General features: G+C 43.7%; 1 protein-coding gene across 1 annotated transcript in view; it reads right to left on the reverse strand.

The window, feature by feature from the left end:
* The window catches only part of EFHC2 (EF-hand domain containing 2), a 185325-nt gene that overhangs the window by 93905 nt on the left and 72642 nt on the right, over positions 1–18778 (reverse strand). The window contains exons 4-7 of the mRNA XM_026513339.4: positions 9669–9892; positions 6527–6778; positions 3251–3364; positions 2699–2837 (exon numbers count right to left, since the gene is read on the reverse strand). Coding sequence (XP_026369124.2) covers positions 2699–2837; positions 3251–3364; positions 6527–6778; positions 9669–9892 — 729 coding nt within the window. The remainder of the gene's footprint in view (positions 1–2698; positions 2838–3250; positions 3365–6526; positions 6779–9668; positions 9893–18778) is intronic.

Consider the following 18778-nt stretch of genomic DNA (forward strand, 5'->3'; position numbering starts at 1 on the left):
GGGTACAGGTATCTCTTGGGAAAAAGCACCAAGGCTGCATTTACGAATCTCCCCCTTGGCTTCCTCTTAGGAAGTCCCCGGTTGTGTGGTTAGCACTTGTCAGCTCCTTCTTGTGGGGCTGTGGAGTGGAGACACTAGGCATCCTACTGACCACAATTACTGACACGGAAGGAAATGTGACCTCAGTTATGGACGGGACTTTGTTCGGGTCTGAGCTTCAAGGATACCAAAGTACGATGTAAACACTTTGGTCTTATGAGTTTGGAGAAGCAGATGAATTATAAACAAAATGAAAATGTCAGAAGTAACTGTACCTAAGTAACATTAAGCTTATTAATTTAACCTTACCGAAAAGTCAGAGAAGGCAATGTAAAGATTGTAAGAGAACATGGATTCACAACCCGCCCACGCCCCGCCCCCGCTGCATCACAGATATAATTTCTAGTCATTACTTACATTAAGTACACTGTTGTTACTCAAGAAATGTTGTGTAATAATAGTGTCTGTTAAATGGGATATTTTAACATATGTTATGAGAAATATAAAAAGTCAGCGTGACTATAAAATGCATCATAATTTTGCATTTGCATAATTTTCTGTTTAAATGCATAATGCGCGTGTTATATCAGCTTTAAAGGCACAAACTACTTTTTTTTTTTTACATAATACATAATCCTATAGAGTGAACAAAAGAAGTGAGCAGAAAGAAATTAAGCACCAGGGCTCAACAGAAATGGACCGTCGGCATGTGAAGCAGATCCGTTTGCCGAGGACGGCTAGATTAGAGCACACCAGTGAATTCACTCTGCCTCTGCAAGGGCCCTGCCAACATGTTAAGAAACTAACAATGTACCATGTCTCCCCAGCACCATGTTCATTTTCCTAAATGCCACCTTTATAGTCTCCAAATCAAGTGGATAGAAAAAACATCAACCAAATGTTGGGCTCTCGGGTTGAAGGGATCATATCATGTTTTGGAAACTTTGCCCCACACTTTATGTTAAGATAATCTTTCAGTAGGACACGAGTCAATGTTTTTGGTTAACTCATCTTTTATATATGTATTTTTTTCTAATTTTAAGTCGACACTGAAGACTTATTGATTCTAAACAGGCACCGACATTTCTTAAAAACCATATTCTCCTTCCCAAAGACCTATGGGCCACTAGCAACTTCTTCTACGAGAGCTGCCACATGCACATTCCTGGCTGCCTCTTGTTCACAGTCCCCAAACCCAACATGCCCAACAGTGTCCACAAAAGAGAATAAATGTTAGGAGAGACCACCAATTTGGCCCCATAGGGTCCACACATTTTGACTAATCTGGCACACAGATGCAGTGGAACAAATTCCCTTAATGAACAGTGAAATTCAAAGTGTTTTTTATTCCAACCTTTTGTGTGTGCTATGTGCCTTCTCCCATGATATAGACTCCCAGGACAGAGGGTGCCTGGGTGGCTCAGTTGGTTAAGTATCTGACTCTTGGTTTCGGCTCAGGTCGTGATCTCAGGGTTCTGGGATCGAGTCCTGCGTCGGGCTCCGCACTGAGCATGAAGCCTGTTTGAGATTCTCTCTCCCTCTGTCTCAGCCCCTCCCCCCAGCTATCGCTAAATAAATAAATAAAATCTTAAAAAAAAAAAAAGAGATTTCCAGGAGGCCAGGAATACTACACAAAGGGACACCAAGACGCATGAGGTACTCGTCTCATTCTAGAGAAAAAGCACCTTGTCTTTTAGAGAGCTGTGGTTGCTTCTGGCTTCTATCTCATCGTTCAGGGAAGTGCGCTTACATGAACACTCCAAGGTTCGGAGAGGAGTGCAGAAGTAAGCACTCCCACCCCAGCCAAACCCCACCTGGGAGGTCAGCAACGCCCGCCACCCCCACTTAGCCTAGCGCCAGCAGGTACCTGGAGCAGGGCCCAGGAAGGGGGCAGAGCTGGCTGGCAGGTTTCACAAATGAGGGGTTTGTTTTTCAGGTTTCATATCAAATCCTCCGCCTGCTTCTGTGATTCTCATAACACTGTCCAACGTGCTGTAGGTTTCTGCTCTCCTTCCAGCCTAAGAAACTCTTTAACTCTGTAGCTCCCACGTTCTACTACAATAACCTGTGCTTCATACGTTCTTAATAAATCACCCGTTTTCACTCTGAACCGAACTCATCTGAACAGAACTGATACCCAAGAAAAGAGAAAAGCGGGAAACGTAGCCGGGCTTCACCAGAAAAGGTAGAGTAAATTGGTACAAGAGAATTCCCCAGAGAACTCAAATAAGCACTATAGCCACTGTAGTAAGAAAGAATTCAGTGAAAAGAAAAGCATTCAGATTCCCATTTCAGTTGCTTGATCAGAAAACACTGACCCCATATTGCAATAAGGCAGGGGCTGGCTATAAAGGAAAACCGAAGACTGTGGCATCAGACGGGCAAGTTCAAATCTCAGCTCACCCTTTACTCATTGCATAACCTTCGACGAGTTAGCCCCTTTTAAGCCTCAGTTTCTTCACCTCTAAAAGGGAGATAATGAGCCTAGAATCGTTGTTAGGAATAAGGAAGCCAACAAATGCCCGCCGGAGGGCAAATGCTCAAGAAACGGTCGCTATTATCAGCTTAGCCTTTCAAACCCAAAAGTAAAATCTTAAGTGGGGAACAAAGATTCGTACATTTTAAATGTTATTTTCTAATGGACATATGTATCACTTACCAATTCCATATTTCATCTTATAATAGCTCTTCGTAAATTCATCACAGTCACAAAGAAGCACTTTCCTTCCCCACACGTTGATGGTGGCTCCTATGAACAGGTCACTATCTTTGTAAAACTCTTGATCTACTTTTCCTAGCTAATAAAAACAAAGAAACAAAGTGCTGGCACCACAGACCCTCCATAGACCCAGGCATCCCTTCCCGAAAGAAAAAAAAAATTGCCAAAAAAAAAACCACCACACAAAAACAAAACACCCCTCAATTATAACATTTATAACAGAATTTTTTAAACCAAACCAAGACAAGCAGTCGATGTTAACATTTGGAAAGTCTTTTAGTAATGCAGTGCTTGCAAACAGCGATGCAACGCATGTATTTATATACGCGCTTAAGCATGTTTCGTGTTGACAGACAGCAGTGCAATGCGTGCATTTATATATTCGTTCACTTCGTTCACAGTCAATCTCACAAGAGCATCTGTGACTCACTGCACATCTCAGGTTCCAGGAAAGTCACACTAGAAATAGCGCTGAAACGTGAGGTTCCTCACCATGTATTTATCCAACAGGTAGCCAACCACTCGGTTCTCTCCAAAGCCACCGTACACATTAAGAACGGTTCGATCTGTTATCTGGCCCGGCTGATAGACTCCAGGTGGACCATACTGGAAGACAAAATCCAAACAAGGTGTGGTAGATAGCTTAATAAGCACAAAGCCGGTCATGGTGAGGGGCTCACGTGGGACATATGCATTATACACGAAGGGGAGCAAACACACCATCCCACAATATGCCCCTTGGGTGTATTGATTATTTTGAGCTGGTTATTTTTAAGAAACGCAGAGATGCTGAGTACAAGTTACCCTTCTGTAAAAAAACAAAACATTTACATCTATAAAGGAAATCTCCATTTGTAAGAGTGTCCCCCTCTGTGTACCAGGAAAAGAAAAAAGACTCAAAATCTCTAAAACCTCTGATTAATGGAAAAGACGACAACTTAAATCTTCATAACAACCTTCCTCTTGTTTACTGTTCTTTTCTTGGTGACCCCCTATAACTGGCCTCCTTCCCACCCTCCCCTGGCTACTTGTTCCATCTTTAGCTGGAGATGGTATTTAAGGTGGTGGCTTGGGCCATTTCAGGGAGTTATTCTGTTTTCCTGAGTCTCTCCTGCGTATACAGGAGGTATGCAGGTAATTAAACATTTGTTGGTTTTTCTCATGTTAATCTGTCTTTTATTACCGGGGGCGGGGTGGGGGGGTGGGGTGCGTGACATGGTCTCAGCCAAGAACCTAGAAGGGTAGAGGTAAATTTAGTTATCCTCCCCCGAATACAGTTTTTCTCTGCCGTCATACTCCATATCCATCTACCTCTCCCTATACTTCCACACCCACCCTTCAAGGCCCTGATGAAGGCCCATCCTTCCCCTGACCCTTCCCAACCTCCTGGCCTGTCCCCAGTCCACACCTCCGTGGCACCTACCACACAGCTAAAGCACCTCTTGTGGTTCTCTAAATGCCTCATCAGTGGACATCTTTTCTCTTCACTAAACTACGAACCACCCCGAGGAAGAAACCATGCCTTGCCTTCTTTACTCAGCTTAGCATCCTGCCGAGTCCTGAGCTCAGAAAGCGTTAGCTGGCCGAGAGAGAGAGAGGTGGCATGGCAAGGCAGCAAGAACAACAGAGTGCAGTCAGCCTCTACCAGAAACCGTGGCCCGGAGCAACCTGGGATACTGCTCAGTTCCGCGCACCGGGGGTGGTCCCAGCAGCTGCATGAGCTGCGGGAAATCTCTTAACTAACCTGTGTAAATTGCTAGTGATCAGTTTATCACATAGAGATGAGAAATCTGAATCATCCCTGATACGTGTGACATAAAATACAAGTTCAAATGTGTGAATTTATGAGGTGTGGGGTGTAAGTAAGCCACGTGACAGAGAAAAAAATGGTACACGTGGAGCAAATGCGCTCTTCGCTGCTTACTAGCTACAGGGCTTGAGCCAGGTATTTACCTTCTGAGAACTTCAGTTTTGTCATCTAACTGCAATAATAGTACTGAGTCCTTGCTTTCTCAAAGGATGTTTGAGTGTCAAGGGAACACCTACTGCTATTTTCTCTCTCCCCCATGAGACTGTAAGTTCCGCGAAGCGGGACTTAATCCATTTTCTTTCTCACTGTAACCCCAGAGCTGGTACACAGTTGACACTTGATAAATATTTGCTGAATGAATGAATAAATGAAGCAACTGACGTCAAGACACACCGCGAATGTCAGGGGCATCATTATTATTTTATAATTAGCGTTATCGGTCAAAGCCATTCTAAAAACAGGCTTCCCAGGTACCTCCTGGCTGCCTGCTGTGCATACCCCAGAGCCCCCTCTGGGACAAATCCTGCCTCCTGCCCCCAGCCCGAGCAACACAGCAGGATTTCTGGTGGTGGGCTCAGAGAATCTGGGAGAGACTCCCATGAGGACTGAATAACCATCGGTTGTTTGTTTCAGAACTGAGCGCTACGGTAACCTCCTCAGTCACAGTCAGAAGAACGTTAAAAAACATTTTATCCAGGGACGCCTGGGTGGCTCAGTCAGCGAAGGGTCTGCCTTCAGCTCAGGTCATGACCCCAGGATCCTGGGATCGAGTCCCACATCAGGCTCCCTGCTCAGCGGGGAGTCTGCTTCTCCCTCTCCCTCTCCCTCTCCCTCTGCCCCTTCCCCCCACTCGTGCACGCATGTGTGCTCTTTCTCTAATAAATTTTAAAAATATTTTTTAAAAAATATTTTATTCAAATAACAAATGAAACATATCACAGAGCTATGAAAAGGACTCCATGTTTTTATGTGTCTATAGTGTTTGTAGGTTCTTAGTGGGTTTTTTTTTTTTTTTTACTATTTTATCCCATTTAGCTTTTAAAGTTATTTCCAGAGGGAGGCCTTGTTAACAGCATTTTAGAGATAGGGAAATACACTCAGAGAAGTTAAGTGACTTGCTGAAGGCCACACAGCTTTTAAGGGGCAGACCCATAATTCTAACCCTTCTACTGTCTCTGTTTCTGCCGCACCCAAGTTACATTAGCTCTCAAATGGCCATAAACCTGTAGAAATCAGCCTCACAACTCTCTTTTAATAGTAAACAAAATGTAAAAGCTGTCATTGACGCGAGCCAGTGGCTAGTTGGTGACTGGTGGTTACTCTTCTAAGAGTCACTCCCGTGCACATGCTTATGGGGGGGGTGTGTGCATGTGTGTGTGTTCGTACATTCCCAACGCAGACCAAAACCATGCAATTTCCTCAGGAGGCTACAGAGGCCAGAGGCCAGAGGCGCCAGTGCCCTACCCAAGAGCATGAGCAATTTTTTTTTCAATTTTTAAGATTGCCTTATTTATTGGCAAGGGATAGAGGGAGAGAGAATCTTAAGCAGACTCTGCACTGAGCGGAGGACCCCGAGATCACGACCTGAGCCGAAACCAAGAGCCAGACGCTCAACCAACTGCACCACCCAGGCGTCCCACGAGCAATTCTAACTAGAGAGTCCTTTACGTTCAGAACACTGATTATGAACTCCATGATGAATAGGCACTTTCTCTTGCATTTGGCTTTCTTCCTTGACTTGCCTTAATTAAACCCAGAATGTTCCTACCTCAATTTGTCATATCCTCTATGGTACTTTCACAGATGCATCTTACAAGAGCGCACAAAACGGAGGTTTTCTAAACACATGTCCTAATACATGGTAAGTGATACCCAGTCCTGACATTCCAGACAGTGAGCGACGAGAGTCTTTGAGCGCCCAGGCAAACGCGGACCGGGGTTCTGTGTCCACTGCTCACCTTGGGGAGCTTTCTCCGCTGGAGGAACAATGACATAGCGTCCCGGCCAGAGTTGTGCGGTATCACTTCTTTGACTTCAATGGTATCATCAGACAGAAAGTAATGCAGAATGAGTTCCCGACGGTCCCCGAACACCGAGGCTGAGTCGTCCCACAGGCAGAAAAAACGTAAAACCTTCCTGTCGTACTCAAGGAACTGTTTCAGGGTGTCGAAGGGCTCATAGGGACGTAAGGGCTCTCTGCAGTCTAGCGTCTGAAAACGGAAACAAAGGCAAGCAGAGCAGTTGTGCTCGTCACTTCTGGGAGGCAAGCAAGCAAGCAGAGAACGGGAAGATACCCTGCCCCTCGACGATTCTGGGAGATGTTTTTACATGTCAACGGACTAATGACATACGTGCATATACACCTACAGTTGTCACCTTAAAAATAGAGACAATCAACTAGTAGGATGCTTTTAAGATCGAACAGTATCTAAAATACACTTCCGTAATGTCTTTGAAAACTGGCTTTTCTCCAAGACTTAAAATTGCTGGTGACAGAAATTAGAACGGTAATTGCCTCTCTGGGTAGGGGATTGACCGGAAAGGGGAAGAAGGGCACTTTCTGGGGTGATGGAAATAGTCCACATCTTGATTTTTGTGTCACTTACTAAACTGCATACCTTTTCCAAAACTTGTTCATCTGTACGCTTAAGATTTATACGTCTGAGCCTATGATGATTCTATCTCAACCCCCCAAAAAACCTGTTTGTCTTTTCATATCTGTATATCCTTCTTATTCATACATAGATTTTTGTAAAAGTAAAAGGGAAGGAACATAGCCATAGTTTTATTTTACTGCAAAGCTTTACATACCAAGGATCTGGAAGGGCATGGAAAAAAGAGCAGAGCAAATGGAGAACTTCCCAGGCTGCACAGAACTTCTGTGTGGGTTCTGTCCCCCAGCCCAGGCACCCCTCCTTCTACGGGGCTTCCTGGTGGGGCTCTTTTTGCATGTTCTCACAGCCCTGTCTTGGAGCAAAACTGCCCCCATTCCATCTGATGTGGCCAAACAGGATCCTTACATAAGTAAGTGCTCACTGGCAGCGGAGAAGTAGTCTCATGTCGGGTTATGTGATCGTATTTGTCAACTCCCAAAATTTTCTATCTGTCCGGGGCAGTCTAGGGGCAGACTTACTCCAAGACTGGGGGAGACGTCATCGCCTTCCAGAGGGTCTTATCCTTCTTCTGTATTCCGGATATTGAAATGAAATTACGGAACCTCTGCTTTCATTAACTGAAAAATCTTTCTTTGGCATTATAAGGCCTTTAAGAAATGCATTATTGATTATATACCATTGGGGCTCTTTTCAGTTTAAGTTAGATTGTTTAATTTTAACTTTATATTTGAAGGCAGCAAACACTGGAGAAGTAAATGCATTAAAGTCAATATAAAAGCCTCTTATTAAACTCCTAATTTTCCACAGATTGCTATATTTATTGAAGAGCTTTCTCCCCGAGGGAATAAACGCGAAAATGATTTTCCCAACCTGAAAGGAAATTAGTTAAAACATTTCTTGGCTGTTCGTGGCATTTATTCTCGATTCCTGGCACAAAAGATTTTTTTTACTTCCTAAAGCTATGAAATGGCACAGCGCTCTCTGTATTTAATATAATGCGTCATCATCCATAATCGCTCTCGTATAATACCAACTGTTAGCAAATGAGTGCAGCCCCATGCAAAAGGTGGTCATTCATATGGATCCATTCTTGTAGGTTCTCTCTTCTCCTTGTATAGACTTTATGTTTATCTAGGCTCTGTCATCTAGGGCATTTGGAAAAAATGAAAACAAACCCGAACTGTAAATCTGCCCGTATGCCAATATACGCAGGGATAATTCCCGAGGAATTTCACCTTAAATATTCCAGGAACAATACAGATTTCTCAGAAGGGCTGCGTGCCTACGACACTGAAGGATAACTCTGCTGGGGCCAGGAGGTGGGAATAGATGAATGACCCTACACGCAGCTTTGAAGAGAGCAAAGCAAAATCAAAGGAGGATTTTATTCTAAATTTCGCATTGTCTTTCTGCAAGGAAATTAATTCCAAGTTTTAGAAACAATAGGAATGAGACTAAACTGATCTATAGGGATAGAAATGAGAACAGCGGTTATCTCTCCCTGGGTGGAAGAGAGACTGATCGGCGGAAAAAGTCAAGAGGGAAGTTTCCCCGGGAGGATGGACACGTTCTGTATCTCGATCTGGGCGTGGATCACATGGGCGTGTGTATTTGTTAAGACTCATCCAACGGCACGCTTCCTTCCTGTGTATTTTACTCGGTTTAATCACACTTCGATCAAAAAAGAAAATGACAAGAATGAAATTCTGGGTAGGCAGCAAAAGACTGGAGTTGAAGTCCCAATAAGAAGACTGGCTAGGTATGTGACCTTCCACCTGACACCTTCCCCTTCTACGTGTTCAGATTCTTCAGTAAAAAACAAAAAATTTGGGCCAAGGGATCATTAAAAAGAACAAAAAAAGACGACTTTAAAAAGACAACAATACTACTACTAACACTGGTTCCTGCCTCCCTATACTAACTGGGGTCAGACTTGGAAGACAAACATCTCTTTACAATGGGGTACATCAGCATCATGGCCCTCCCCACTCCTCTAGAACCTTCTACATCTGATGCCACCATTGCTAGAGCTGGGAGTCCTGGGGAAGAAGGAAAAAGGTATACCCAAGGCGTGGTGCAATAAATCGGTAGTACAGAAGCAAACATTTTCCCAGAGTTAGGCAACCAAAATGGGGAAAGACAGGCCGGGGAAGAGTGGACCTAACTCTTGCACTGTCGGTGACCACAAAGCCAACCGTGGGCTCTTAGAACTTGTCCCGTGTGGGCGGCTCACTGAAGACTCCTAGTCTGGAAAGGAGACTCCTCATGGAGAGAAGAGGGGGCGGGGGACAGTAAGTGAGGCTTTTCTGCCCTGAGGTCAACACCAAGAGTTCCCTCCAGCCTAAAGGAGAACAGGACAACTCCAGTGACTATGACCCCGAAACGTCTTTCACATCTGCATCAGGAGTGCAGATACCCTTTACTGACTCTCCCTTACGGATTCTCATTCGGAAGACACGAACTCACGGACGTCTCAACTCCTTACCTCTCTCCGCATCTTCATGTAAGGATCTTCTGGACACTGTCCCGGGGGGTTTACTTTGACTCCGATTTTCTTCAAAAAGTTTTTTGTGAACGTATCACAGTCATAAATCTTGAATGTCCGGCCATAGAAGACGATGTCTATGTTAATATTGAAATGATGCACAGTATAAAACTGATCTTCATCAGGAGGCGGGAGCGAAATCCGATGACGTCGGATAAAGGTCCCTAAGGGGTGGAATCAAACACAACGGTTTCATCGGGTGGCTAAGGAGGACGAGGTCACGGCACATCTCCGTAACAGCCCTGAATGCCGTCCCACAACAGGGACGTGGGCAAAGGGCTGGCTTTTGGAAGCAGCAGCAATATGTTCAAACTCTGCGGGTACCTGAGGGAGCTGAGACTTCTGAGGTCCACGGGTACTGACCGGCCTTGCATGTTATTAAAGTTGCCTGAGTGCTACTAGGGAAGTGCTTTCGTAAACCATAAAGACTAGGGAAGGAAGAGGGGCACAAACAGAGTGACCTGATGGGCCAGACACTGCCATCATGTCTCTTTCCAGAACAAGCACTCAACGTGAGCACATTAAACAAGGCACTAAGACCTCAAAGCAAAGTGCTCACAAAAATGCATCCTCTTGGCTCGGAAAAAAAAAAATTAGCGAATAAGCTTCAGTATGGTAGAGGCCAACACCATGATTTCCAGCTTCTCTAAGCATGAGTGACTCGTGCTGCTCTGAAGCTTCCTGGCATCTTCCTTGCTCCATCGAGCTCTTCTCCCCCCACCCAGCCACCCCTACAAAGTGATGGCTAGCGGAGGCTTCATTGTTTTAGACAGCGTGCTGGGCCAAAGGTTCTGCATCTCAGTCCATCTTTTACTGCTAACCCCGTGATGTCCCTTCACTTCCGCTCTTGAGGATACAGACCCAGGGCCCCCAGGTACACCCAAAATGGTGCGTAGCCACGGGCGGTAAAAGGGTCCGCTTCTTAGATGAGTGTGCCAACTACACCGCACCGTACCGGCCAACGTACCCGAACACTGCTGAAACCTGTTGTCAAGAATTGTTTAGGGTGTAAGATTTTATCCTACTTGCAAACTAACCAGGTAGCCTGCCACAGTTTCATGGATGTTGCTGGAAGACACAAATTGCCTTGGTAAGAGAGGAACTCACTGCAATAACAGCAGCCAGAACCTCAGCCTGTTTTATACCAGTTTCCTGAGCCTCGATTCCCACGGGATGACGCAACAAGGTCCACGTCACTCCTTCCCACGTGGTGGGTTACGTTACAGGAGAGGAACCCTGAGCTTAGGGAACCCAAACCTTAAAATGGACAATAAGCATTCCTGCTTCGTGTCTCATACGGAGACATTACCTTTATTAGACCGGACAGTAAGCATGTCCTCCCTTTGCTCTAGGAGACACCACCTCTATCTTCCAAGGCTATGAGCAGACCTGCACTTTGTCTTCGAAAGCTGTTTGCTATATAAATGTCCCTGAAGAGAGAGTCCAGAACAAAGAGCAGGCTGTGCCTCTGCTTTGCAAGATCTACCCAAATGCAAGATACCCAGAGAATGTTCTCTTGACCCCTGCGACTGACTCTGGCCTGAGAATCTACGCCCAGAGTAAAGGAAAAAAGAGAAAGGATAAGCAGAGCAAACTGAGGGTCTCATGGTTCAAGTCAAAGGGGCTTGTGTGACCTCTGTATGGAAGCATTTTAGTATAAAGATATCAAGCCATCTTGCTCCTATTTTCTATAGCACCGAGAATGGCACCTTTTCCTGAAGTCTAGAAATACTTAGAAATGATTCATTCCTATTCATTAGGGAACATTTAATGAATAGCTTTATGTGCCAGGAACTGTGTTGAGCTCCGTTCCATTTTTTTCCTCATCATCTTTTCACTCTGTTCAGGGGAAATGAACTAAAATCATTTTCATCTTCTTTTCTTTGTAGCAATTTTTAATTACTTGGTACATTAAATTAAAATAATAAAACTATAAAATTAGAACTGGCCTGGAATATTTTTAAATGTACTACATAAAAGATGATATAATTTTACTGCAAAAAATTATACTTCAATTAGCCTTTAATTCATGCCACTGAAAACAGTATGCAAATTATTTAATCATTCAAGATAAGACATTTAGAACAAATTGCATACTTAAACGTCTATAAAAGCATGGGCATTTCAGGTATTTTCAGAAACCATTATATATCTCTTTAAAAATACTTTTATTGTGACAGTTTTTAAGATATATAAAATTTATTCAACAGCCAGGAGCTTGTTCAGAAATTCCATCTATCTTGCATTTGTACTTCATTATAAAAATTCAAATAAGCAAGTTGGTGCTGATTTCTGTGCAGGAAGACTTTGAATAAGAATCCTCTATTTTTCTGGGTGGAAAGAAGCAGCCCACCTACAGAGCTTTCAAATAATCAGAATCATCATCAGAGCCCTAGGATATGCTTTCATATACATTTTCTCATTTAATCTTCACTAATCCCATGAGGCAGATAATGCACGAAATATAAATATTCAGTTTATGGACGAGAAAAGCAAGGTTCAGAGTGGTTAAGGGATGTGCTTAAGGTCACACTCTTAACAAATGGCAGAAGATCTCGGACCTGGGTTTTGAAACTCTAAATAAACAGCAATGCTTTCTGGGGCGTCTGGCGGGCTCACGTGCCTCTTGATCCCGGGGTCATGAGTTTGAGACCCACGTTGGGTGCAAAGGTTACTTAAAAATAAACGCTTAAGAAAATAAATAAATACCAGCACTTTCCACAGCTTGCACTGAACTATATCTCACTGAACTATAGCCACGGATTACTTAAGGGAAGGAGAGGAGGGAGTGTATAGGCAAAAAGGGACAGAAATGGGGAGAAGAGCTGCCAGCCACCATGAGAAAGAGAAAGAGAAAAATGGAGCTGCTCTTCCAAGAGAATAGCCTCTCTGGCCTCTGAAGGCCATTTTCTGGAGAGGGCCCACTTGCCCGCTGCAGCAACACCACCCCCCCCACCGGTGCCAACACCATGGCCTTCCCTGCACCCCCACCACCGCTAGAGGCCTGCATATCCCAGACCCTCACACACTTCCTTGTCCATGCTCCCACAGTTCTCTTAGAGATGGTTCTGCGAAGAGGCCAGAGAAGCTCTTTGAGTTAACAAAGAAGAACCGTCACCGTTCATGGGTTGAAAAGAGAAGGCAGGCCTAACTAAGCAAGACAATTTTTAATAACAAGAAGTCCAGAGTCACAATACCGCGTTCACCTACTGTGGGCTATGTGAAATGGACAGTTGCCCCTGAGAGCTTTCAATGATGGATTCGTGGCATCTCTCAACCGTGTCCTTTGGGGGTTAGAAATTTCTATTTATTGCTATTTGTGTTTACAGTCCTCCGTGGTAAATGGCAGAAATTCCACCAGCAAGAATTTGTTCTGGAACATCGAAGAAATGGGCAGGATGGCATGTCTTTGGCACACACTGAAGAGAACCTGAGATCACCAAGTATATAAATAGAAATGATGCTATAAAATGGAAAAACAAGAACAGAAGTACCATATCTACCCTTTAAATCTTTAAACATTTGCCTTCTTGACTGCCCCATAAAGACGATTTGGGCAGGCGTCCAGGCACTGGGTACCTGCTTTTAAGCTCCTCCTGGTCTTCCTATTTTAAATCTCTCTTTCTTTTTAAAGGCCCTGCTATCTGCTTATACTCGGCAAGATTTAACTTTCTACCATTTCCCTGTGGTTTAGATCAAAATGATGATATATCCATTTATGTTTAATGCATTTTCATTTCACTCAGTTGGGACTTGCTTTAGATCTTTGCTCATACCCCTAAATTTGGTTTTTAGAAATTCACCTTCCAGAATTAAGACTCCAACCTCTTACCTCTATCTTAATTTTCCGTGTGTTTAGTTCATTTTAGTAATGCTGCAGGCCTAGGATCCATGTGAGCCCAGGGACACGTATTTCTTAGGTGAATGAATATTCAGCTGGACTTGCCACTTGTCACTGTGTCTACTAAGTTTGTACCCTAAAAACATGAAGACCCTTCACTGGGATCAGACGCAATAGAGTATCTTTTCCTCCTCTTGTTGTTTACAATGATTCCTTCGCTAAAATGACTATTCCATTTGTATTTTTCCAAAAGGTCCTCTTCGGAGTTTGGGTTTCATAAGAACAACTTTTTCTATATAGATAGCCTGACACCTGTCTTGTAGCAAAAGAATTCAAAATTTACAATTCCACATCCCTCATCGTAATAAGAAAGAATAGTCCTATGCGCCACCCCCCCAACCCAGCCACCAGATGAGCCCCAAATGCCAGCATGTTAGGTGCTCTAATGTCCTCTTGCATCACTGCTTTCTTGCTTCATTTTCCTTTACACACCCTAGGATTCGTTCCCAAATACCTCCCAACTCCACACCTTACCACTTTCTTATCCCTATATCTTATGCTGTTCCTTCTGGCTCTTATGCCTCCATCTTCCATCCTGATCTGGAGGAACTTTCGAGCTACCACTCAAATGTCTTCTTCTCTAGTGGATACTGGCATTTCCTCTTCTGATCCCTCAAAGTACCCGGTACCATTTCTGATGCCTGCATTGTGTTATGGACATTGTCTATCACTTTTCCTCTCCTTTTTTCTTTCCTCCCTCCTCCCCTTTCTTCAGCAAATATTATATTGAGTAGCCACTACGCACCAAACACCTGTCTTCACAGCCCACTGACCTACCTCCACTCTTAAATTCTCCTCTGCTCTATTCAATGACCATCCCTTCCCCAAGGTCCACCCTCTGGGGTTGCCAGATTTAGCCCACTGAAATAGAGGATGCCTAGTTACATTTGAAGTCTAGGGAAACTGTATAATTTTAGTATAAGTATGGCCCATGCAATATTTGAGGGCATACTAAATACTTCATTGCTTATCTGAGAATCAAATTTAGCTAAGTATCTTGTATTTTATCTGGCAACCCTACTACCATGCCTCCTTCACTTTACGGGATGCAGTACTAAGATGCAGTGTATGCCCAATATGAATGAATCACATATGAATGCCACATTTTGTGATTACATTTGCTTGATTAGATTATCTCAGAGTATAAAAAACATATTAAAAAAAGTACTATGTTGGAGGGCCAAAACAAGTCCCTAGCGATAATCAGTGTTCTTAACCAAGGACCCACTAGGAAGTAGAAGCCAGTTTATAATCTGGCCCCCGGCCCGTGGAATCAGAAATTCTTGCAGTGGGCCATGAGGTTCTGATGACTGCTCTCAGCTGAGAACAACTGGTGTCGCCCTCACCAGAAATGGATGGCAGGTTTCTCATCATTAGCCTTTCTTTAGCGTAAATTAGTTTGGACTCGGTTGTATTTGACAAACAATGATTCTGTTAGACAATTAGAAGTAAAACTACTGGGATTAACCTCTGACATTCTTGGCTTGGTGTAACGTTGTTTTAACCACATTCCAACAGAACAGCAACAAATTCTATACATATGACACATCCAACCAAAAAGAGAGTGATGTTCTGGCAAGAAATAAAAGCAAGCCTTGAAGTGCAACAGTGACGTGACTTATAACGTACATAGAGCTCTCTGCCAGCAAGGATTCGTGAACATTAAAAATATGTTGTTCTGATTAGAAGCTGCATGTAACTGAATGCCTATTTTGGCATCATGCCTCTTTTGTTTCTGGCTTATTCCAAGCTCCCCCCCACCCCTAAAAACAAAATAAAACAAATATCACAGGATAGGAGAGGCAACTAAAAAGGAGGCTAATTCCTGCAGGTGTGCTAATTTCGGAACGGTCGGTTCCACAAAAGAACAAATGTGTCTGACCTCCCATTTCATTTGGAAAACACAGAGGCTCTGTGGAAGTGACAGGAACATCATCAGTGTGCGTCACCTAAATATGATCGCTAGCCCCTTCCCGGGGCCCCTGGGTCCATGAGCAGCAGTCCCAGGACACTCAAGACCTAAGTGAAAGACACGCCCCCTACCCCATCCCACCAAGGCCCATTGAGCTTGTTTGTTCTTTTTTTCCCAATCGTTTCATTTAGGAAAGCCTAAAGAAGGGGTTTAAGTGATTTTCCAAAGTATCCTCTGTCCAAACGGACCTTTCTTAACAAGAATTATATTAAATATTTCAAGAAAGACCGGTTTCTTGCTAAATAAACAGAGCTTGATGATAGAGTGGTGATTTGTGTTTGTTTTCCACAGTGCTTGCTACAGCCTGCCAGGTACCTCCGCTGACAAATTCAGTCTTGTTACATATCGTGATGAGCGTGTATTCCATACCCATTCCTCGAACTGTGCCTTCCCTCAGGGAAACTGATCAGAGAGAGCCAATCAGGAATTCTGAAATTTTCAAGAGGCTTTAAAGTTATCTTTTACCCAGAGTTGGATCCCCCCCCGCCAAGTCTTTGTGAATCACATCCCCCCCTACTCACTAAACATTATTTTCAAATAAATCACTATGACTAACTTCAGTTTGCGTTTGGAACCTGCCGATACGAGATCTGAAATCAAGAGGCTGGGAGAAATTAAAAGTCTTATAAATGCCTTTCCAAGATCCTCATAGAGGCTGCATTTCATTTTTCCTCTTGGATAGTTTATTACAACTAAATACTCACTAGACAGGGGGCAGTAAGCTGCAAGAATATGAGCTTTCGCTTAAAAAGGAATAATAATAAAAACAATGCAGGTCACTGATAAATGTGCAGGATGTCCTGTGACCTCCGGTCTGTCATTTGTGTAAATTTGGTGTCATGTGAGGAAGGTCATCAAAAAACAAGCAAGAAGGGTGCCTGGGTGGCTCAGTTAGTTGGGCATCTGTCTTCGGCTCAGGTCATGATCCCAGGGTCCTGGGATCAAGTCCCGCACCAGGCTCCCTGCTGAGCAGGGAGCCTGCTTCTCCCTCTGCCTGCTGCTCCCCCCCAACCCTGCTTGTGCTCTGAAAAATAAGAATTACTTCTGAACAGAAAGAAAATTCACAACTTTTAAATTCTATCAACATTTCTTACCTAAGTGTGTTTAATTATGTAAGTGACAGTATTGCCTTAGCAAAAAAAAATTTTCTTATAAATATTTTAATATTAATAACTATATATTTATAAAAATTTATCATATTTGGGGCGCCTGGGTGGCACAGCGGTTAAGCGTCTGCCTTCAGCTCAGGGCGTGACCCCGGCGTTATGGGATCGAGCCCCACATCAGGCTCTTCTGCTATGAGCCTGCTTCTTCCTCTCCCACTCCCCCTGCTTGTGTTCCCTCTCTCGCTGGCTGTCTCTATCCTGTCAAATAAATAAATAAAATCTTTAAAAAAAATTTATCATATTTATGTTCACTTAAATGCTTTACTCTGATAGTCCCTAATGAGGCTTCTTGCTCTTTTTTTTTTTTTTAAAGATTTTATTTATCTATTTGACACAGAGAGAGAGAGAGAGAGCACAAGCAGGAGGAGGGGCAAGCCGAGGGAGAAGGAGAAGCAGGCTCCCTACTGAGCAGAGAGCCCAATGTGGGGCTCGATCCCGTGAGCCGAAGGCAGACGCTTAAATGACTGAGCCACCCAGGCAGCCCTCTACCCATGTGCACACTCTTCTCTCTCTCAAATAAATATATCTTTTAAAAAATTACCCTAAAAAGTCTGAAGACTTCTTATTCCTTTACAAAGTATCATACTTCCATCCAAATAAAAAGACCCAGGAGCGGATAGTACATCAGAGCACAAAGAATAATGAGGACAGCTCGTTTCATCTGCTCACACCAATCCTCACTTTCTCCTTCCACTAGTAAAACCAAGGACAGACGCTAAATCCCATCTTCTTCCTTTTCTCACCACCTCAACAGTGCCTCTCTTCCAACATGGCAGAATAAGCCAAATGATTCCATTCATGATCTGGGCACCCTTGATTCCCAGTCTACATCTTCAGTCTTGACTTTCTTCCTGAAAACACATCCCAAGATTCTACCTGCCTGGTGGGCATCGCCATACGGATGTCCCAACCCACATTCAAAGGCCTCATGTGTTAAAACAAACATACCCCCCCCCCGCCAGTGTTGCTCCCTGCTCCATGCTTCTGGGTTTTACAAATACATCACCATCTTTTCAACCACAGAGTGAGCTCTGAGGCAACCAGTTAAGATTCAGATGAAGCAATTTACCTCTCTAAGCCCCTTTCTTTTTCTGTAAAAGCTGACAATGACCTACTTTAGATGGTCATTGGGGGATTACATGAGATAATGATAAAGTAGACACTTTCTCATTAGATATTCCCCTTCCTCATTCTCTATATTTAATTGTTGGTCAAGGCCTATCAGGTCTGCCAACCAAATGTCTCTGAAGTCTTTCCCCTGTTTTCTGTTCCCACCATCACTGTCCTGGTTTGTTCTAACTGGAACAATTGCAAAATTCTTGGGCTAGTCGCCTTGCTCCCTTCCCTCTCCAACCTGCTTGCCCACAAGCTCTATGAGATGGAGGTCTTCTTACTTTTGTCCATTCTCCCAAAATCCAGCACAGTGCCTGGTACAGAGTAGACATTCAACAGATACTTCCTGGCAATGCTGACTGGCCCCAAATTCATCATCTAGACACAGTGGAGCTATGTGCTAAGAAAACCTCAATCTCATGAGCACTGAAGGAAGTCCTCTGCATACTGCCTCATCACAACCTTATACTCACGGGCCCATGATCCCCAAATTCATCTGTTTCTCCCCATAGAACCCATTGTGGTATCTTGGGTTACCAAGATGGCCTTTGTGGAAGCCATGGCCCCAGCTAAGTAGTTAGTAAGGAAAAAAGGTTATTCAACAATTGGCAGAAAATCCTAAGATGTATTAAACAACAATAAGTAGATAGTAAATACATATAAAGAAAGGGATGGAAGAACCAGGAGATAATTAATTTTCCATATGTATTAAATATATATGAGGCACCTGGGCTCTAAATATTCATGATGCACTAAATATACATGAACAGTAAATATTCATGAGGCCTTAATTCGGCCACTCATTCGTTGGTGACACCCATTCTGGCCCCATGTGTCCTTTCCCCAAGAAACAAATAAAACCCATGACTATTCAGCAGGCTTACTGGTGAGCTACAGC

Source organism: Ursus arctos, chromosome X (genome assembly GCF_023065955.2).
Source record: "Ursus arctos isolate Adak ecotype North America chromosome X, UrsArc2.0, whole genome shotgun sequence".
In the NCBI taxonomy this organism is placed as follows: domain Eukaryota; kingdom Metazoa; phylum Chordata; class Mammalia; order Carnivora; family Ursidae; genus Ursus; species Ursus arctos.